The 22,390-nt window shown below is 39.4% G+C and overlaps 1 protein-coding gene across 3 annotated transcripts in view; it reads left to right on the forward strand.

The window, feature by feature from the left end:
• Positions 1-19,484, forward strand: part of evi5b (ecotropic viral integration site 5b) — a 44,026-nt gene extending 24,542 nt beyond the window's left edge. Inside the window, exons 12-21 of one of the 3 annotated variants that reach the window (XM_088078138.1) lie at positions 1,293-1,325; positions 2,254-2,409; positions 3,156-3,287; positions 4,077-4,217; positions 4,309-4,467; positions 5,059-5,205; positions 5,866-5,961; positions 11,004-11,021; positions 11,331-11,426; positions 17,694-19,484. In XM_088078138.1, coding sequence (XP_087934264.1) covers positions 1,293-1,325; positions 2,254-2,409; positions 3,156-3,287; positions 4,077-4,217; positions 4,309-4,467; positions 5,059-5,205; positions 5,866-5,961; positions 11,004-11,021; positions 11,331-11,426; positions 17,694-17,969 — 1,254 coding nt within the window. In that variant the 3' untranslated portion in view covers positions 17,970-19,484. The remainder of the gene's footprint in view (positions 1-1,292; positions 1,326-2,253; positions 2,410-3,155; positions 3,288-4,076; positions 4,218-4,308; positions 4,468-5,058; positions 5,206-5,865; positions 5,962-11,003; positions 11,022-11,330; positions 11,427-17,693) is intronic. The other 2 variants (XM_042483727.2, XM_088078139.1) reach the window with 2 other exon arrangements.
• Positions 19,485-22,390: the final 2,906 nt, after the last annotated feature.

The raw sequence follows: 22,390 nt of genomic DNA on the forward strand, positions 1-22,390 counted from the left end.
AGTAGTGCTCATGTTGAAAAGCCACTGAGATTTTCAAACATTCAAAAGTCAAGTGCAAACAAACCTGTATTCCAGATGAGGCGGGTGACAAGAAGACAGCGAAGGCGGGGCGATGTGGGTGCTGCTGCTGCTGTGTGTGTGTGTGTGTGTGTGTGTGTGTGTGTGTGTGTGTGTGTGTGTGTGTGTGTGTGTGTGTGTGTGTGTGTGTGTGTGTGTGTGTGATCTCGCTGTTGGAGAGAAGAGAGAGCGAGAAAGTTGTATCAGTATTTAGGAAAATTATTATGAAAACCATTTCAAATATTCAGAATCTGTCTTATCAATAAATCAATATTTTGACAACATCTACTGTAAGTAACACACTGACGATGGAAAAGTACCAAACATAACCCCACTTCAGAAGATGCAAACCTTGGCTTCAGTGAAGGAGTCTCGTCTGTCACTAACTGGGCTGTTAGCTGGACGCTCTCATGATAAACCATCACTGGCTGGTTCAGTGCGTTCATTAACTGTAGATGAGGATCCTATCAGAGACAGAAGGCAGATTTTGGACTTGAAGTTGCCTTGTTGTCATGGTGACTGTCTGAGTGGCTCCAATAACAGACACTAACAGAAGCAGAGACTGTAACAAGCCTGTCTGGAATGTGAACGTGGCTGCTTGATGCGATACAAAGCGCTGTTGTATCATTCTGCAACCTTTTCGTGGCGCCATGCATGAGGTCTGCCACGGGTGGCGAGGGCTGCGGTGCGTCCGCCTGCAGGGAGAAACACTGTGATCTAAACGAGTCTGATACTCAGAACCAGCTCGAGGCTGCTGCTCTCTGAGGCGTCTCTGTCACGTCACTCCCAGGACCTTTTTTTTAACTCTTTACTAACTGAACCTGTTGCTGCTCAGATTAACCACATCAAACCCGGAGCTTCTGTTCGGTTAAACACACAGCTCCTTACTGCTTATCACGCTGTTGTTCTAAACGTCACTTTCTGCTTTTACTCGAGCTGTCTTGCGCTGCTTCTTCCTGTCTGAAACCTGTCACTGTTCTCAGCACCGCCTCATTTTTCACTTTGTCACCTAAGTGTGTGTGTGCATATTTGCACCTCTTTTCACCGCACCTGCATGCAATGTTCCTTTTCTACCCCTGAATGTAAACACCATTCTGCAGCCTGTAAACAAATATTTTTTTGGATGGGAAATGAACATTGCATTTCTTCTCTCAAACAATCAATTGTTCTTTTTTGTGTGCTTTTAACTGTCCTCTGGATTCTCTCTCTCTGCTGTCGATATTTCTGTTTTGTAGGAAAGTGCTTCCTTGGCAGATAGATTGATCCAGGTATACTCCTCATTTTCTCTTTATCCCTCTCACTCATTCCTTCTTCCTTCTCTCTCTTTAGCATTGCATGCTTATGATTAGCACAATGAACAGCAGTAATAATGCAGATTTGATTGAACTTTGATGATTCTCTGAATTAAAACCACATTATGATAGCTGATTACATTGTTGAATAAGTGCATGAAATAGCACATTAAAGCATGCCAAAGTGAGAGAATCACAAATCATTTTAAAGAAAGCAAAGGAATTACAACATAAATCACAGAGTTAACCCTTTGAGACCTAAGGCAATTGGTTTGATGTCTTTCAAAAACAAAGGCAAAAGGCAATGGGCGACTTTAAAAACAAATTACACAAAAAGTAGCTTTTTTTCAGTACAGGAAATTTCCTCAAAATTAGAGAATAGAACCAAGTAAAAACAAGGAAAAGACACAAAAAACATCAAGGAAATCGTCCCAAAAAAGTGCTTAAAAGATAATACTGTAAACTAATTTTAAGTATATTGTTATGAAAATTATAAATGTTGACACTTTCCCTTGATTCTTAAGAAATCATTCGTTGCAATTCTTTTTATTTGTTGTTAGTGTTGTAAAGTGACCTTGAGTTCTTGAAAGGCGCTTTATAAATCCAATGTATTATTATTTAAATTATAATATATATAATATAATTATTTTTATTAATTTGCAGAACATCTCTTGCAGAGATGCTCATTGCCTTTTATCTTATGTTTTCAAAAGAAAGCAAACCAATTTGCTCAGATTTCAAAGGTTATGCAGCACAAAAAAGTGATGTAGATCCAGGTTTTAAAGAGTTAAGCATGTCCTTAGAAAACCCATCTTCTCCTCTAATGTGCCCACCCATTCCGCCCTCTCGTTTCACTTCCTGTCGTGCTCACGCCACCCTTCCCTCGGTTGGTTTATGTCCCAAGGGACAAGTGACTCGAGCTCAGGAGGCAGAGGAGAACTACCTGGTCAAGCGGGAGTTGGCCACAGTCAAACAGCAGAGCGAGGAGGCCAGTGCTCAGCTGGAGCAGGCCAAGACAACCATCAGGCAGCTCCAGCAGCAGCAGCAGCCGCCGCAAGTGGTAAGGAGGGCCGCAGAGTCCCCGGCCGGCAGGCTGCACAGATCCTGCGGTCTGTGACAGGAGCTGTGACAGGGATGTTTCTCAGATGACCTTGTGTTGTGCAGATCTGAAAGCTCAATTTCAAAACTGTGTGGCAGTAAAAATGAGTTTCCGTTCAGATGTGTCACCCCTCCTGCATTGTTGACGCACATTGCCAAGCAGCAAAATCCAAGCAGCAGCATTTCTGCTCTCACTTCGCACACCGGCTTCTGGTAATGATCTGTTTCGGCATGCATGAATTCAAATTGGGACACGCATTATGACACAGCTCAGTTCATGAATTTGAAAGCAGCTGTCTCACAGGCTGGCAGGTTTCACACGTGGTACCCTGTTCACAGAGTCCTCTTGGTGCATATCTATTGACCTAACATCCTTAATTATTGATGGTCGGATTCCAGATGATAATGTGCAGGCATTACAATGTTTTACATAATTTGCTGTCTTGCTTCTCAGTGAGCAGTCATGAATCATTTATGTGAAAAGTGAAAAAGCAAAATGGTTGGTGTCAGCTCTTATTAAGGTTGGCTCTGTGGAGAGCCACAGAGGTGTGATTTCTTACAGGAGAATATATTTATAATATCAGCTGAGCAAATCTGATGGACTGTAACTATTTTGGGACCCTGGAGGTTGAATATTTTGAGGACTGTGCAGACAGACATTTGAAGCTCTTTGTTGCCGTCCGTACTCACACACGTGTCCTGTTGTAGAAGGGAGCCCCTCGGTACTCGGAGGAGTCCGTCCTGCAGCTGGAGAGAGAGCTCGTGCAGGCCCGGCTGAAGGAGGCGGAGTCTCAGTGCGCTCTCAAGGAGATGCAAGACAAGATCCTGGATATGGAAAAGGTGTGTTGTCTCAGACATGATGTATAGCTTAAATTTTAGCCAGCATACAGTGTTATTATATGCCGAGGCTGTATTACATGTTTTTAAAACATGTAGAGATTTAAGGATTGCAAACTTCTTGAGGAACTCTGATTTTATTAAAAGGCTGTCATGCCGATTAAGATTTTCTTTCTTTTTAATAACTTCAATTAGGAGCTTACACTTTTTTCTCTAATGAAAACTTCACTTGTGTGTTTATATTGAAACACCGTCACATAACTTTTAATTTTTTCTAAATCTGCACCAGGTTACAGGCCTTTCTTTTACCCAAACTTAAATTAAAAAGCTTTCCAGGTTAATGAACAGAGCTATTTTGTACAAATAAAATCCAACTGGAAAGTGAATTGCAGTATATCCAACTTTATCCAACATGTGTCGCTTTACCAAAAGAGAACAGGTGCAACAGATCTATATATACTCAAACTTTACTGAGACAGGGGCGCCTGGTGGATCAGTGGATAGAGCGGCGCCCCATGTGCAGAGGTTGTGTCCTCGCTGCAGCAGCCGTGGGTTTGAGTCTGGCCTCGGCCCTTTGCTGCATGTCTCTCCCTCTCTCTCTACCCCTTTCACGCTCACACTGTCCTATTGATTAAAAGCAATATAAGCCCCCCAAAAAATCTTAAAAAATAAAAAAAAACTTTACTGAGACTGACTGGCTGGTACCAATCACGATAAAGCTAAAAATTGTCCGATTGTGATCGCCAGCTGATCGATGCATCTCTTTAAACACGTAATTCTTACCGTCCTTAGAGGAACACGTCGCTACCAGACGACACCAATGTGGCGCGTCTTCAGGAGGAGCTGATAGGGGTGAAGCTGAGGGAGGCGGAGGCTCTGACGGGCCTGAAAGAGCTGAGGCAGCAGGTCAGAGACCTGGAGGAGCACTGGCAGGTGAGCACCAGCATGTCGACATCCTGCAAAAAATGCAACATGTCCGTGAAATGCAGAAAAAAGTTTTAATGTCAGTAAATTCGTTTAATAGCGTCACTTGGCACGCACCGCTGGTCGCTGGAAGGACAGCCCGAGGAAGAACACCACGAGCGAGCTGCAGGACGAGCTGATGAGTGTGAGGCTGCGTGAGGCCGAGGCGCAGGCAGAGCTGCGGGAGACACGGCAGAGGATGCTGGAGCTGGAGACACAGGTCAGAAATCACATTATTTTAGTTCTTATAATACCATTAACCCTTTAAAATCTGAGCACACCGCTTGATTTCTTTCAAAAACATTAGAAGCCAATAAGCAACTTAGCAAGAAATCAGAAAAAGGTTACAAGTGAAAAAAATAAATTAAAAAAACAAAAGCAACCAAGAAAATTGTAATATAATTATAAGAGTTATAAATGTAGTTTTCTGGATATTTTTTCACTAGTTTATATATATACATGTAATAATTACCCTCAGCTAAATGTGAGGTCATTTCTTTGTTATCTCTTACTATATTTCTGAAATGTATGGGACATTTCTTGCCAAGTTGCTTATTATGTTTCCCTCCATGTTTTCACCTCAGTAAGTAAGGTCTACTTTCGGTCTAGTTAACAGTAAATGCACTGAAGAGGTGATTTCTCTGCCTGTATTGTCACACGGTTTCCTTCAGAGGGCAGCAGTCTTCTGTTCCAGCAGACTCACAGACCTCTCTTCTCATCATCAAATTATGTAACTCAGATCATTATGGATTAAATTGATCATTTATAATACTCAAAATACGTTTTCTATGCACAACCTTTGCTCAAACAGAATCAGATTCACAGTAACCAGCTGCGACGGGCGGAGCAGGAGAGCCGCTGTCTCCAGGAGTGCGTGCAAACACTGACGGTGCAAAATAAAGACCTGCATGCGCAACTGCAAGAGATCAAGCGGAGACAGGCTGAGATTGAATGCAAGGTAAACCTCTGCAACACTTCACACGGCGCACGAGACAAACTACCACAGATCTGTTTCGCAAACATCCGAATAAAAAAATACATTTATAGTTTGTGTTGACATGTACAATTGGACATTATGATTTTTTTCATCAGTTTTGTCTGGCAGTATTTAATTTTGATGGGTCTACAGATGCTGGAAGATTTCTTTTTTATCTCCACAGTTTTGGTTTTTGAAGTTTTCAGGGCAAACATGAATCAGTAGTTCAGTGTCTAAGTTGAAATGCCCAAGCAAATGTAGAAAGGTGAATAATTCCACACATGGAGATAGAGTGAATTAAGACTTCATGAAATAAAAAAAAGAAAAAAAATGGAATTGAAAATGTTAGTAAAATTAATTAATTATAAATAACAATTCTAAAAATAGTTAATAAAAGAATAAAAGAACAACAAAAGATAACAGGGAAATTTGATGCTGCTAGATTTTGGTGAAACTGTTTTCTGAAGAAGAGTAACACATCCCATCTCTAAGGAATTCCCCCCGCAAGACTGACTCATACACAAATAGAAAATACTCTAATGTTATACAGTACGTTCTCATCCTGGCCATTCAGCATCACGCCTCCCTGGGACTTTGCTAAACTGACCTTTGCTTGTTTTTTTGTTTTTTTTTTGTCTGCAGAGTAAGGAGGAGGTGATGGCAGTCAGGCTGCGGGAAGCTGACAACATCGCTGCTATGGCTGAACTCCAGCAGCAGATCTCAGAGCTTGAGATTCAGGTAAAGTCCCAACTCACTCCTGTAACATCACACTCCTGCCTCTGCAGCAAGCTTTGGATTTCCTGCGTAAACCATATTTTACATGCTTGACTTTTACTCAAACACAGATAAAGTTTCCTTCAGGAATGTGTGGAGCGACAAAAGCTCATGTTTTAATTTTAGGCGGGTTTAAAGTACAGATTTGCGCAAAACTTATTTTTAGTAGTTACTTACTTACTTGTACTTATTATTTTTGAAATGTCGATAAAACACAATTGCAAGATGACTGCGTTTCCACTGAATGATGTTCTGTGGGTTCTCTTCTCACAATAATATTCCAGTAGGCGTTTTGTGTGAGCGATAACGGAAAGGCGAGCCACTCATATGTGGGAGCGGCCATGTATGAGGGATTTCTGGGAGCTGATAGTCCACAATTTCACAGAGGAATTGTGGATTCAAAACTTCCGGATGATCTGCTCAACTTTCTCAGAGAGAAATGATGCAATAACAGCTCTTGTGGCTCCTGCTGCATCATGAGGGAGCCAGTTCCTCCTGACCAGCACACAGACACAGACATGTGACCTAGCAAAGACTAAAAAGTGTTTCCACTGCAGTTTTGTGAAATATGGCTTTTTCAAATTGCCTGAAATACCACCTCATGTTAACTTTTTTGCAACAAAGAGGGAGGTTTTTTTTTTGTAAATTGCTGAGTTTGCATTAGGCTTATTTTATATTTGCAGTTTCAATTTGCCCAATTTAAGGGTTAATGAAACCCCTCCCTGGTGTCTTGCTGTAAGTGATGGGCTTCCTACGTATCTACGTGAGAACTAAAGTGGTTGTTTCACTTGACAGATTTCTGTATTTTGTGGTTCAGTCTGAACTCCTCTCACCGGTTTAAAATCTGATCAGGACTCTGATGAAAGGATGACTGGACGGATTTCCTTCCAACCAATCAGAATTTCACATTAAAAGAATCTAATAGCAGTTAATGTGTTGTTTGCTTGCGTTGCCAAGGCAACAATTAAATCTGATCAAACCACCTACATGGTCCTGATGACGCAGATTAGCTTTAAACGCAGTAATTTCTTGTTGTTTGTACCTTTGACTGTTTCCTACTCAGTGACGAATGTGTGAAGATTTCAGGTACTTTCAGGCTCAGACATTAGACGTGTGGTTTAAGGTGAACAGTGAATTAGGAGATGGTAGGCTGGAGAGTGTTCAGTACAGATTTGTCTTGTCTTTTAAAACAAATTAAGTTGTACGTCAGAGCTACAAATGATTTATCTCCATATTCTTTTTGAGCAAATTTAATACATTAATAAAGCGTAGATTCGATCAGTGGATAAAGCATAAATGAAGCTGGGCAGACTCACACATTAACTTGCTCCTCGTATAAGCCGGTGAATCCACCTGTATTTATCCACAAACAAATGTAACGCCACACACAAGGGTGACGGAAACAAATACAGGCCTGTTCATACTCTGCCAACTCTCAGCAGTTCTGCCTGATAACAGATTTAAAGATTTTGATAAACCGTCAGCGATAGTTTAAAGCTTGTTTGTGGGCTCAACATTGGAAACAACTCACCTTAAATATTTAAAGCTGTGCAGCAACAGGAAGATAATGTTATTGTGTGTTTTGGTTACAAAATCTGTCAGTTTATTTGCAGTCCATTATTTTGGAGTTTTATTGTTTTACATATATTTTTATATATTTTATAAAATACTTAAAATTGTATATATAATCTTTTAAACATTTATAGATTATATATTATTTTACATGTTTTGAAAAAATGGAAATGTGTGCCTGCCAGTAAAGGCTGTTGGAAACCACACTATAGTGCGTTATAAACCATTTATGTTGAAGAAGTTTTTTTTTCTTACAATTTCAAATAGAAAGCTTTATTTTCATTGTACACGATATAATGAGGGTTTTTTTCTTTGCAATTTTTTTGGATCATGTAGAATTAAAGCTTTCTATTCTTAATTATGAAAAAACAACAACTGATTGTTCATTTTTGCAAACCACAGACGTGTTACGTTTGCAAGTTTTTATGTGGCAGATTCTTAGAAAGTTGCGCCTTGGTTAATGTGTGGTTAGTTTATGGAAAAAAACACTTTTATGTAACAAGGTTATGGTTGGAAAAAGATCAGATTTTGGCTTAAAATGCCCAGTTTTTTAGGGCACAGTCCTTGCACAAAAAGCAGCAGTGTCTCATTAAAAAACAACAACTTTTCATGACACTAACACTAACATTTGGGGGCTAAAACATGCAGGAAACAGCTACAGATAACTGAAAAAAATCACCCACATTCAGTGACTAAAAAGCTGCTGGAAACAGCAGTGACTTGCTCAAAAAACCAAGTGGGCTTGTTGGTGTCAAAAGTGCTCTGCAGGCGTCTAAATGTCTCGCCATCCACCATCCCCTCCACCTCCTGATGACAAAATCAGCTCACATGCGACGTTGCTTTAAAAACATTGATGTGCGTGAAATTCATAAGTGTAACGTATTTGTGGTTTGTAAAAACAGAAAATGGCAACATTTCTTCTAGGGATTAGGCTGGTAAATCCAGGGGTTAGAGTGAAGTGTTACTGGGAAAATATCAGTCACTTCAACCAAAAGATTTGGTCATCTTTGATTTTCAGACAGACATTTCCAGTGCCGGAGACAAATGTGACTTTCGGTGGAAGAAGTCTTTGTAAAGCACCGCTGTAAATTTATCCCTGAGGTTAAGGTGTTTCAGAGAATTTAACCTGGAGACTGGGACTATTTATAAGTATAAACGAAAAAAAAAACTCCCCCTCTTCCCCTTCACAGGCGCACACACAATCACACTGTGTGGTCTGAGGTTTTGTTACTAAGTGATAGAGCAAAAACATGCAACACCATAATTTACCACTACCGCCCTCATACTTTTCATATTTGCATATTGAGCTCCCAATAACACGCAAAAGCCCCCTCATTCTTATCTGACGTCCTATCTCTCTTTTATTTTGTTGCAGACAGTGCTTTAGTGTGATTTAATTTTGGAGGGAGCGTTGAATCTAACTTGTGTCTGAGCTGAAATGATTGTGCCACTGCTGGCTTCTTGGTCTGTGGTTTGGTTACTTGCTCTATAAGTTGTGGGTGAAACAGGTTCAATTACAAGAAAAAGTTAAAAAAAAAAAAATCAGTTTCTTGCCTTCCTCGTCAGATGGTGTGACGCATGTTGGTGGTGAGGATTTGCAGCTTGCTTTATGATGTGAGAGGTCACCGTGTGATCAGATTAGCTTTGTGTGAGTCAAAATAGTGAGTGTAGAAGAAGAAAGGCTGCAGCAGTTACCAATGAAGTTGCATTGAACATTAAAGTTGATGCACTGTCCTTCATAACAACACATACAATCCTGCAGAGATTTAAAACAGAGATGCAAATGAATGATAATGATGGAAAACACTGTGAGTGAAACTAAGATATCTAAAGAGGTTTCTGTGTAGGACTCTTTCACTATCACAGTCATGGCCCCGGCTCAGCGCCGCAGCTCCTCAGTTTCTGGGCTGATAGGAAGTGGTTTCTCATTTTGAAGCAGAGACTCTACCAAAGGTGACATGCATGGTTTATTTTGAGGTTTCTATGACATGCTCAGAGATTTATACTAAACGTTTTAGCCTGTTAAGGACTTGTCGTGTCTCATGTTTACTCTGCCTTCATCAAATGACGGGGAACCATATCTGCATCATTATTCTCACACGTGTTTAATATAGTATAGAGAAGTATGAAAAACTATTGACACATTTAGAAATGTTACTGTGACACTTTTATACAAATCATATCAGTTCTTTTCTGATGGCAGCCAATGATTTGTTGAAGTTTTAATCATAGAAAAACTTGAACTTAAATTCTAAATTTTAACAAATCCTTTGCAGACGTCTTTGCAGATTCAAAATAAGCTATTTGTCGTTGCCACAACAGCGATGCACAGGAAATGTAATGATGCAGTGGATGTGCTGTAGAGCTCAGCGATCAGTCATTTAACCAATTAGGGGATTGAAATGAAATCAAGAAGCAAATGTTTTGATTTTTTAAACAAAAAAAGCGAACATTTTTTGGGGACCCTGTAGCCATTTTTAACGTTTGTTTCAGAGTGGGAATTTTTGGTAGCCGCGCCTTTTGATATTTAAGATACGATCGCAGAATTTATAAAACCACGGGAGGTAGACAGGACCATGGGCAGGACAGGTGTGATGTTTTGACGGCATGTCATGTGCGACTCATCACAGGATATTTAAGAAGTAGCTGTTAGCAGTTAAGCTAACTCAAAGAATGAGGACAGCGACTGTGGCCACTGTTGTCTGATTTGGTGTAAAAATGCAAAGGAGGCATCAAGAATAGTGTCCCTTTGCAGGATCTCTGTGTAAAAAGTGTTTTTGTATCATTCTGTGTCCCCTCTCTAAATTAAGATGGTCTGGGGGTCCATAAACGCAGTGAGTGGGACTCCTCAAATTAAATGCTGCTTGGTTTGCTGCACATTCACAGGAAACAAAGTAAATGTGCCACACTTTTTTTCATTCATGTCATTATTCGTAGTTGACTTTTTTACAGCGAAAGCCCATTTCCCTCTCTTACTTTTCCTCTTCTGTTAGAGCTAAACAAAGTTCAGCAGACTTTGAGGGTTATGAAGCCTTCAAATATGAAGACATATTTTGGAGACCACCGCCTGACACCTGTTGATTCACACAGCTGAACACCAGGAAGTCTCATTAACGGCCTGCCCCTTATCGCTGCACTGTTTTGAAACGGTGAAACCTCAAAAACAACAGACTCTTGGAATAATCTCACCACCATAATCAACCCCACCTTACCACAGGAATAAGAAGGAAAAAAAAACAACTGTATTTTGGGGTGTTAGCCAGTCTGAGAGGACTCACCTCGACACCCCACCCCCGCTGTTTGTACACGTCTTCCCTTTTTTGTCCCGTGCTGCAGCCTGTGGTTTGAACTCCTGTGTGCGCCCTTTACTTTTAAACTGGCGGGGTGTGATTGATGTTTGAAATAGAGTGTGTGTTTGTCTCCAATGCCTGCAGATGTCTTCACTGAGGAAGGTAAACATCACATGGGCTGTTTAACTGTTAGAGCCAACAACCTGCCTCATCCCCAGGGCCCCGGGAGGAAATCAAGCACAAATGACACTGTTTTTGGTTTCCCCTGACATCTGTCGCTTTGTGATGCTGCTTCTTTAGCAGAGGGGCTCTAGTATCTGCAAGTGTTTGTCCTGCTTGCTCAGTAGTTCACAACAGTTAGTCCCTGGGTATTTAAGTATTTTTACATGTGCTGCGTTTACTTTGCTCAAAATATTTCTCCACGTGCATCACTGTTGCTTATTTTTAAATGTGTGTCTCTTCTACTTACAGAAGGAAGAAGGAAAGGTCCAAGGCCAGCTGAACCACACAGACTCGAGCCAGTACATCAACGACCTCAAAGACCAGATAGCCGAGCTCAAACAGGAGGTGAGACTTAAAAACAAACAAAAACAAAAAAACACTTACATTAGGAATCACACTAATGTTTTTTTCTGTAGGGATTCAGATTTTGTTTTTGCCATTTCTTTGATCTGGAGTTTCAGAAGATTTTACAACATTCCCTCAGATGTATTTTTTCTTTGAAGCTCACAGATTCGTACAAGTGTTAACTACACCCAGAGACTTCCTGTGCAGCGTCGCACTCCTCCTGCAGACAAAACCTATACATGTTTGTGCTGATCACAGAGCGGAGCAACGTAGATAACAATGTACATTTATAGCTTAAAAATTACATTAATTATCAATCATTCATTTGCGATTAATTTAACTAACATCAGAGAAGTCATCTCCCCCTATCTTTTTTTTTTTTTTTTTTACTTCGTATTGTTTGTGATGTATTTATTACGCAAGAAGGTCCAAAGTAATGGGTTGAAAATTGTAACCCTCATGATGAGGGTCTGCTTAATAAAAATTCAGAACCGGAATGTGCGGTTTATTGGAGAATATTTTCTAGGTTAATTATTATCTATCGGTTAATTTAATTTAATTTAATGTCATTCAGTCATTAGTTTACGGCACTGAGCACCACCCGATAGAGTTCAGCCGGTGTAAAAATGTTCAAACTGGTTTTCATTTTACCACGAAGCGTTTATTCAGCAGCCACGTGGAACATAATGACACCGTGACCCAGCAGAAAAACGGCCGTTCGACTGTCATGTTTGTATCTTGTAACATCAGAGCTCTCTGTCAAAATTAAATCTGTTAAAAATGTGCACTTCTGTAAAAAGTAAATAAATAAATAAACACATTAACCTCAGCTGTGCAGTCGAGGTCATACTGGAGAAGGAACCACTTTAAAGATTGGCCAACACTTCTTCCTATGTCAGTTTTTTATACACAAACATTTCATGTTTTAATATTTACTGGAAATGACTCACAGTATAGCCAACAGCAAGTGGCCTAGCTTGTGATTGGCGACGTCATTTACCAAAAACTCTCAGCTCTCTGAATCTCCCTCCAGCCAGCTGACACCGTGTTTTGGTTTTTGTGATTATGTTAGGAGTTATCGTATAGATGATTCCTTAATTTAGCTTTATGAATCGGCCGATCCTCGTCCGCTGTGCTTTCAAAGAGAGCGACAGCAGTAAATAGAAACATGGCGTCCAACAAAAGTTCAAGTCAAAACATCATACTGCTGCAACCCTTTCATCAGCTTCTAATCCAAAATGTTGCCATCTTGTCACAGCTTTAGTTTTCTTCAGAAACTAACGTTTCGTCACCCCGAAAAACACACAAACCTTCTTGTAAATGAACGTGTGCCAATATGCCTTCTCCCTCCCTCTACTGAAACGCTCAGCTCGCAGCCTGTCAGAGACGAGTGGCTCTTCACTCGGTTTGCAAACATAACATTTTGTTAATTATGTTGTCATATTGCTTATTATTAATGAAATACAAATTGGATTTAGCACTGTGATGTCGTCAGCACCAGGCTTTTTTAATTTGTCAAAACTTGTCAGAATGATAAATGTAAGTTTAGCCAGTTTGCATAAAATCAAAAGTTTGATCTTGAAATCTGGTCCTAGCGGCCATAATCAAGCATGAGCGGCGTTGCTATCTAACCGAAAATAAAAGGCAAGATATTTACATCACCAAACATTAAAACGCATCCTCTAATTAGATAGTGCTTTGAAATGTGGTGCTAAAGCTCACTGTGGAGCACAGTGTTTGTTTTCTGTTTCTCTTAAAAAAATAACCAGTTACTACAGCTATTGGGTTTCTGGCTATTGTTAGCAAAATTAACCAAAACTGAAATCCCTAATTCAGAACCTCATGTTCTTTAAATAGAGGTATTTGTTGTCTTGCAGCAGATCAGTAGTTTACAGGAAGAATATAACACGCGAGAACAAACAACTTGACCAGTGAACAAACAACTTGACCAGTGCAGTTGTTGACCTTTGGTCGAATTAATCTGCATGTTTTAGTTAAATCTGACTCAGTATTAAGGTGGTGCTGTCACAGTCATTTCCCTCTCACTTGGTTTTGCCTTGTGGTCATTTTGGGTTAAAAGTAGCCTGCTATGAATCATGCTAATTTGTCTGCAGTGAGCAAACCTGAAAGTAGTGTGTCTCAAGTCCCACCGTCGTCCTCCTCCTCACTTACTGTTAAAACCTGCAAAACGTAACTGGAACTTTTGACTGCTGCCAGACAGATGTTGATTAGATCACAATTTCCTTTTTGCATGACAACAACAGGAAGGCAGGCCGCCAAATTTAGACAGGTGCAGGTAAACGTAGGCTTATTTTTTGTTAATTGTGCATTGTGCTATGAACTGGTTTCTGAATGCGTCTCTTCCCACATGTCTGTCTGCTGCTTGGCAGGCTGACTCAGGTGAGTTGGCACAGATGTGTCATGTAACCTCCACAGACTTAAACCTGACCATCATGTAGCCCAAATCCTACCCCCACGTGGGTCTGTTTAATTCACAGAGTGGAGACAGTCCACAGCCAAGTCACCAGAAGAAACTCTACGTGTATGTGTATTGTACATTTCTGCAGACTCAGGATATGTTATATTTATGCGTCTGATAACATCAAAGTTCCTAAAGTGACGCAGTTCTGATTACGTTTATGAGCTGAGTTTCTCATCAGGACGAGGAGGAAATAGTACGACAGTTTGACATCAATAAACAAAACTGTTTTGTTTTCTTCTGCGAGACATCGGCAGCATTTCCTGTTTGCTGTAAAACGCAGATATAGTACAATTGCGTGCATTTTCTTTACCCTACTTTCATTGGAACTGCAAACACCTCCTCAAGGCTCTTCAGAAAGCCGAATTCCCACCTCTTTTCCCCTACTTTCCTTTTAACATACAGGATGTTTTCATTTTTAGATTGTGGCACCAACACTGGGTATTTAAGCCAAAACGTGATCTTTCCTAACCTTAACTTACTGTATTTTGCACCTAAACATAACCACACTAACCACAGCATTGTTCAGAGTTAATAAATGTTAAGTGTCAACATATCTGCTCCAAAATAACATACAAGTATGACCTGTTCGCAGTTTGCAGAAACGTGCAATTCCAGCTTTTTACACTGGTGGTTTTGTTGTGACCGTGGATGCTTTCGAAAAAAACTTCGGAGAAGTGACAGTGTACTGCTTTAAAGTTGGAGTTGGTGAAGGCAACCTGATGTACATTAGTCAGACCAACAGCTTAGTCTTCATCCTTTCTTTTCACTCGTAAAACCATAACACGCTGTTAGAAAACACTTCAGATAAATCTCATCTTTGTCTGATTTAAGTTTGTCTTTGAGTGCAGTCAGAATATTCTCATCGATTCTCTTTGTAGCTGACAGAGTGGAAAAAATCACCCGTCACAACAGCAGTTCAACATAGTTTAAATGAACTTTCCCCCGATCTGCCGCAAAGTAAGCCCATTCTGCCATGGAGCAACAGAAGGAGGCTGCTAAAAAAACTTACATGAACAAGCCACATAAAGGCACGATTTATGCCTCATTAGAGAGAAAAGAATTACAAGATGAAGACTAACTGGTTTGTTTTGCAAATAAACATGGGGTTAACGTCCATATCTGATAAACATCAGAAGACTCACTTCTCTGAAGTTTTCAGTTGGATGCATTCAGCACTGTCACACACGCAGAGCTCGCCATCACCCATGAGTCAATTCTGTAAGAGCTGTGTCCCAAATCCATACTGCACACTGATTAAAAGGAACGTTTAAGTATTGAGGTCATTCACACTGGAGTGCTGATGACTGACACTGTTTTCCCACCATAATGTACAAAGAAAATGGCTCATAGCTGACAAATAAGAAAACAAAAAACATACATAAAGTGCTGCATCTTTCCCTTTTTTGTATCATTTGTGAGTACAGAACAGTGAATAATATTGATTTCTTGTGTTTAATTGCAGAAACAGAATACTATGAAAGTTCATGCTAACTGGCCATGTTTGGCTGCACTCGGTGTGTGTTTGGTGATCCAGAGTGCTTCAGGTGTCAACTGATTTGCAGGATGTGAGCAGAGTTGATGGATGAGGCTAAACTGATTTGTCTGATTGCCACGTCAAAACAAAATCCAAAAAACCCCAAGCAGACCGCCTTTCCAAAAACAAAGGCTAAATCAATCGGGCGATAAAAAAAAAAAGATCAAACAATTAAGGTAAGATTTAACCGAAAACACGGCTGCTGAAGGCTGTCTTCTCCTGGTATCTTCCCTGCTTGACTCAGTTAGCACACCTGCCTCTAATGAGAGGACCCTGAGATGCCAGGCAACATTAAGGGGCCCCAAAAAGGGAAATAAAAGGGTTTACAAGAAATGACCCTAACAAGTACGTACTGCTAAGTGCGTATACTGTTGGTATGTATACTTAACAAAAATTTAAATGCAACGCTTTTGTTTTTCTCCCATTTTTCACAGATTTAAGTTAAAGATCTAAGACTTTAAGGTCCTCGTTTGTGAAAATCCATGTTAGTGAGCACAAGTTAATCCCTCCACCTGACAGGTGTGGCACATCGGGATGCTGATTAAACAGCATCATTACTACACAGCTGTGACTTGGGATGAAAACAATTGAAGGCCCTCTAAAATGTTAAGTTTGATCACATTTTGCACAACGCCACAGATGTCCCAAGTTTTGAGGAAGCGTGTGATTGGCAGCTGACTGCAGGAATGTCCTCCAGAGCTGTTGCCCGTGAACTTGATGTTAATTACACTGCAGAAATGTTTTTATGGTAACGAAACAAACAGTCTTGGAAAGTCTTACACCTTGAACACACTTCATGAGTGTGACAGGAACCTCAATCAGTCAGACTGTGACTGCTTTAACCTGTTAACGTGGCACTGAAAAAAAAAGTGTAGTATGGATTTGAGACACAGCTCAGTATCATTTTACATTGTTCCCTTATGTGGTTTTTGGTTGAATTGCTGCCTGCATGTTAGATTTGTGTCGGTGATCCTGGTTAAAATCCCTGACTGCATCCTGTTGTTTGATAGTTTGTACATATCTCTCGGACTGTGTTTTCTCCCTCAGATGATACATATGTTTTCAGCTCATTTTTGCATGCAGGATTAAAGAAATACTGGGGTGGGGTACTTATCCACAGTCAAAGCTGTCGGCATGCTCCCAGTTTGGAGAAGCAGGCACGAGTACCACCACGGAAGATAAGCAATGTACAGCTTTAGATGGCAGCAGTGAAACATAATTTAGCCACCTAAAAAAAGTAATCAGTTCAAGTGTATGCTATATTTAGAATATTTTCACCGCTTTAACCTTGCATTCGGACAGCCTGAAGCCTTTATCGGTGCTCTCTTCAAAGTCATCTGACTCCACTGACAAAAGCAGTAATTTTACCTCATAGAACGAAGGAGTTGCTGGTCTACCATTGCTTTGATCGGTTAGGTTTTTATTTCATTATTGTGTGATTTTGCTGGTTTAAAGGGTTTCAGATTAAGCTAACCTATTGAGTCAGCAGCAGACCAGCAGCTTTCATGTTTTGTGAGGTATAATTACTGTTTTTGTCAAATGGGTCTGGTGGCTCTGAAGAGAGCATTAATAAAGGCTGTAGGCTGTCTGACGTCAAGGTAAGGCTGGGAAAATAATCTAAATATAGCACACACTTTAACTGATTTTAGGTGGTTAAAATACACTGCCCCCATCCACCGCAGTGCATTGTTTATCTTTTATGGCGGTGCTCCTGCCTGCTTCTCTGAAGAAATGCCAGTTGCCATCTGGACTATCCCTTGAAACAGTTAACCCTTTAATAACTGAGCAAATTGGCCTAATTTCTCATGAAACCGAGGGAAGAAGGAAATTAGCAATTTAATTAGAAAGGGCCCAAAAATTCTCAAGAAAATAGTAAAAATGTATGAAAAATTACCTGAAAAAAAGCTAGAAAAAAGGGTTTTTAAAACAGTAAATAAATAAACAAGAAAATATATAATTGTAGTTTTTGCTGTAACACAATTTTTAAAATTATAATTAAAAAAATAATAAATGTAGTTTTCTTGACATTTTTCCCTAGTTTTTGATTGTATCTAACAATTCCCCTGGCTTATTTTCAGGTCTTTTGTGTCATCTTTTACTGATAACTTGCAATTTTCAGGACATCTCTTGCCAAGGTGCTCATTGGGAAAAAAAACAAACAGTTTTCTCACATTTCAGAGGTATAAATGCTTGTGAAAGATGTCTGAATGCAGCACAAGAAAACTGACTTCAGTCGTGCTTATTCTCACAGATTTGCTGCTTAAAAGGACAGAGGGGATTGGCCAATCAGCCCACTTTTGATGGGATCCACATCATTAATCATTATGCGGGGGATGATGGGTCTTACCAGTCTTCAGATGAAGATGGAGTCAAGGGCCCCTCCCTCCAGGACACCCAGCAGAGGAGCGGGGGCCGAATCAGACTGCGCCCCAACCTAGGGGACACCGACAGCGAGGAGGACGACGACGAGGAGGCCCTGCGACTCTCTGTGCCTCAGAGCGGCAGCCAGAAGTCCACCACGGTGTGACGAGGACAGGTGCTGTCAGCACTCACTGAGGGGGAGGCGGAGAGGGAGGAGGTGGAGGAGGAGACGGTGAAGGAGGTGTTTCCTGCAACCATTTCAGGGGAGACGTCTGGATCTGCAGTTTCAGAAAGGAAACGCATCATCATTTCATATCATGAGAAACACACTTACAGATTTAGTTGATTTAGTTTACCTCCATTTTTGTAGTTTTTCTTCCTGAGGGCAGCAAATGCCACTGAGAGAAGCAGATCTTCAGCGTGGAGCTCAGCGGAGAACGCAGCGGATCAAACTCGACGGGGCCGCAGTGGGGAGGGTGAGAGGGGGCCAACCGCCCCTGTAGGTACAACACAGAGAAAGAGACTGTGCAATAAAACATTTTATGCTATATTACACACTTCATTCAACATGTTTTTATACTTTTAAAGCATTTTATAAATGAACATCAAACATGTATTGATGCCGTTACTACTAAGTGTCCATCATGCAGAAGCAGAATTGTATAAGTGCTGTGTGTGTGTGTATATATATCTATTGTCTTGAGCTCGCTCAGCGGCCCGCGTCTCATCAGCCGGCGCTGGCTTGTTGACTTTTTGGCCTTAGCACATGCCGCATGCCTTTCACCGGGGCCGGTGAACCACGAGGTCAGTGTGACATCTGCATTACTTGTAGATATGTAAATGTGTATTATGTTTTTCAATTCCTTTTGAACTTGAAAATATGTATCTATTGCATATCCGATGTTTAGAATATATTGTAAAATTGAGAAAAAAAGGGACATATAAGTTAGTCTAATATGGTAACACATATGACAAATCCTGTTTTTGAGATGACTTCCTGCTAAGAGAAGAAAAGCTGCTCATTAGAGGACTTCAACACGCAGCTTCAGAGCAGTTTGTTAAAATCAGTGCAGTTTTTTGTAACACTTGTACTGACTTCTCTGAAACCTCACTTTCAGAATTAGCCCCCGCAGTTAGCAGAACCAGCACGCAGAAAACTTGCTGACGAGTCAAACGTGTCTATCAGAGGTTTTGTGTATCACAAATTTGAACGGAAGCGGTCCTGTGGAAACTCAAACTGGGAGATTAAACTGAGACAGTAAATTTTAGAAACACTCTGGGGAGGAATCAGGAGTTGTCAAGTGTTACCAAAGTGAGCATCCACGGGCCACATCCACTCCATTTCACGCACGAGGACCTGGATGTCTAAGAATTTCTCTGAATGTCTGTATTGAACACTAACTCCTGTATTCAGTGAAAGACGAGGCAGAAGTGAATGCAACGGTCGCGTCCAGGAAAAAAAAAGATTGACTTTGTCCCTTTGATGAACAAGTGTTGTTTGACGGGAGAGGAACACGTTATGGCACTTTTTGAGTCTGCGGTGCAGTAAGGACACACATGGCAACACTATGGAGCAGTCGGCACACTCTGGAGACTAAATGAGATTGGTGTGTGTGTATGTGTGTGTGTGTGTGTGTGTGTGTGAGTCACAATAAAACATTTGATAAACTCCTTACTGAAACTGATGTCTCATTTTCTTTTATTTGTTTATAAAGCTCCCTACATCAGATCTTTTATTTCAGTTTATGGCCCAGCATGATCATTATGATCATCCACTGCCGTTCTTTAAAATGTTGCTTATGTGTCTTGATTTTGTCTTTCTTTCGAATATGTAAAATGAAACAAAAACATTAGTTAAAAACCTGGGAGAAGTATAAATGTATTTAATCCTGCTGCTTTATTACATAATTAAACTGTTAAACTGTCAACCCCCCCCCTTTTATATATGTGCCAAGACACACACACACACACACAAACCTAAATATTTACAGTTCTGACTATAATATACTTATTACACAGTGGTGTAAATAAACTCTCGCCTATTTTATACCAAAAAAATCTTACAGTATTACCAGTAGTATCTCTAATACATACATATGTGTATATATACATGTGTGTGTGTGTGTGTGTGGTGTGTGTGAATGTATATATACACACACACATATATATATATACACACACACATATATATATATACACACACACACATATATATACATATATATATATATATATATACATATATATATATAGTAAGTTTCTGCCCCTAAACTGTGGAAGTCACTGCCTGTGTGAAATGGTAAGCTGTATTCTTAAAATAAAATTAAAGACCTATCTTTGAAATCTGGATTTTAATATAGATGATAAAAAGATAGATGAATTTTGATTAAAGTTAGTGTAATGTTACAGCCTTTTTTTTTTTTTTTTTTTAAAGTTTTAACCTTTGGTTTTTTAGTTTTTTTCTAATTTAAACTTTAAAACATATGTCATGTTACTTTAACCCTTTGAAACCTGGATCGACATTAGTTTATTTAACTCTTGGAGTTCTGAGTTAACTGGTTGATTTCTTTTTTTTTTTAATTTAATACATTAAACTCTATATCATAATTAAGTGACTAAAAATATGTCACTGAATTAATTTAGGAATTATTTTTGATTTTTTTACTTTACTTTTTTGTGCTAAATTTCAGGTAAATTTCATGGCTTTGTTTTTCACTTTTCTTTTTTGTGCTGATTTTCAGGTACTCATTTGTGCAAACTTCTAGGCTTTTTTAAATTTTTTTAAGTAACTCATTGCTTTCTTAGCTTTTAAATAAAAAAATATATAATTCAAAACAAATCACTCGGGTTTCAAAGGGTTAAGTTAGAGACAACTGTATTTTTCTCAGCCTAACCACATGTTTTTATTGCCTTAATCTAAGGAAGCAAACTTACAAGTTTAACTACGTTGTAAGTTTATTTTGAAAGAGACTGTATGCATTTAACAAGCAGAAACTTTACATTTCCTGTGAAGGAGAAAGTCTATTTGAAAAGACACAATGCATGTAATACACATAAATTAACATGCCATCCCTGTGTGTCCAAAACTGATGCTGGAGGGGTATCTAGTGCGTCATATTTTGACATGTACAGCAACTGACCAAGTATGGATGACCAAATGAGTGGGAAGGTGTTCATTTTCTTTTTTTTTTGTGCATTAAGTGTCTAAATGGAACATGGCCCATATAAGTAACAGGAGCTTTCAGCATGACCTTCAAGTGGTCTAATAAAACTATCTTTGGAAAATAAATAATTAACATATAAGAAATCATTTAGGTAGCAGGACTCAAAATACAGAAGATAAAGCAAGAACACTTGGTCCTGCCATGGCCTTCAGGAGACCCGAATGATGTCATTTCCTGTTCATCATGTGACTTGCACAGCACAACGCATTGTAAATTTACAATGACATCCATTTATTTTGTATCTAAAATGAAAATAGAGTTCCACAATAATTTTTAAAAAACATTTCTGAAATATTTTAATTATTTATCATTGTCTCTCACAACACATTTGTGACTTTACTGACCTCTCACACTTCAAAACCCACCTGTTAAAAACTGCTTTTAATGTGTAATACATGCTATATGAACATTAATGTTGTGTGTATTTATTGTGCATATTAGTGTATTTTATTTTATGATCTGTTTTTTTTTTTTTTACTTTTGTGAAGTTTCTTTTACTACCTTGAAAAGCACTCTATAAATTGTATTATTATTATTACTATTATTATTATTATTATTATTATTATTATAAATGGTGTAGTGTTGTGTTAATATATATATATATATATATATATATATATATATATATATAAATTAAAGACTATTGTGGGGGGCTTTTTATGCCCTTAATTGATAGGACAGACTTTGCATTAGGGGGGAGAGAGGGAGGGGGCGACATGCAGCAAAGGACCTAGGCCGGAGTCGAACCTGCGGTCGCTGGGGCGAGAACACCACCTCTGTGTGGGACGCCCGCTCTATCCACTGATCCACCGGGCGCCCTTCCAAAATAAAATCCTATAATTTTTTTCAGTGTTCATGTGTATCTTATATAGTGTACTATAGTATACATAATGTGTCTTTAAATTGCAATTAGGACAAAGTGCAGGGCACTTTGATAATATAGTGTACTTAACAGATACTTATAATGCATATTTATGCATGTCATCACATGCTGGTGTGGCTTTTAAATTTTTTTTTTACATTTATTTAAAAAAAATACTTTGCTGTTGTTGAAATTTTTAGGATTCCAAAATGTTTTATTTATTGCTACTATCGTTTTTTGTTTTTTACTTTATGTTTTTGCAACGTGCAGGACTTCAGGCTGCATGATTGTATTACCGGTGCTGGAAAAATAAAGTTTGCAGGCAGCAAATGATGAGCACATGGGGGGTGTTGTGTCTCAACTTTGCCTTCCTCTGTGAAGATTCTTGCTTAGATTGAGTGCTTTCAGGAAGTGATTTCTCGCGGTTTTCAGTGCTGAGCCTCAACTACCAATCATTTCATGCAGAAAACCACATTTTAAAAGAGCATTTTTCTTCGGGGC

This window comes from Plectropomus leopardus, chromosome 5 (genome assembly GCF_026936395.1).
Source record: "Plectropomus leopardus strain MGB_pleo_1.0 chromosome 5, ASM2693639v1, whole genome shotgun sequence".
Lineage (NCBI taxonomy): Eukaryota > Metazoa > Chordata > Actinopteri > Perciformes > Serranidae > Plectropomus > Plectropomus leopardus.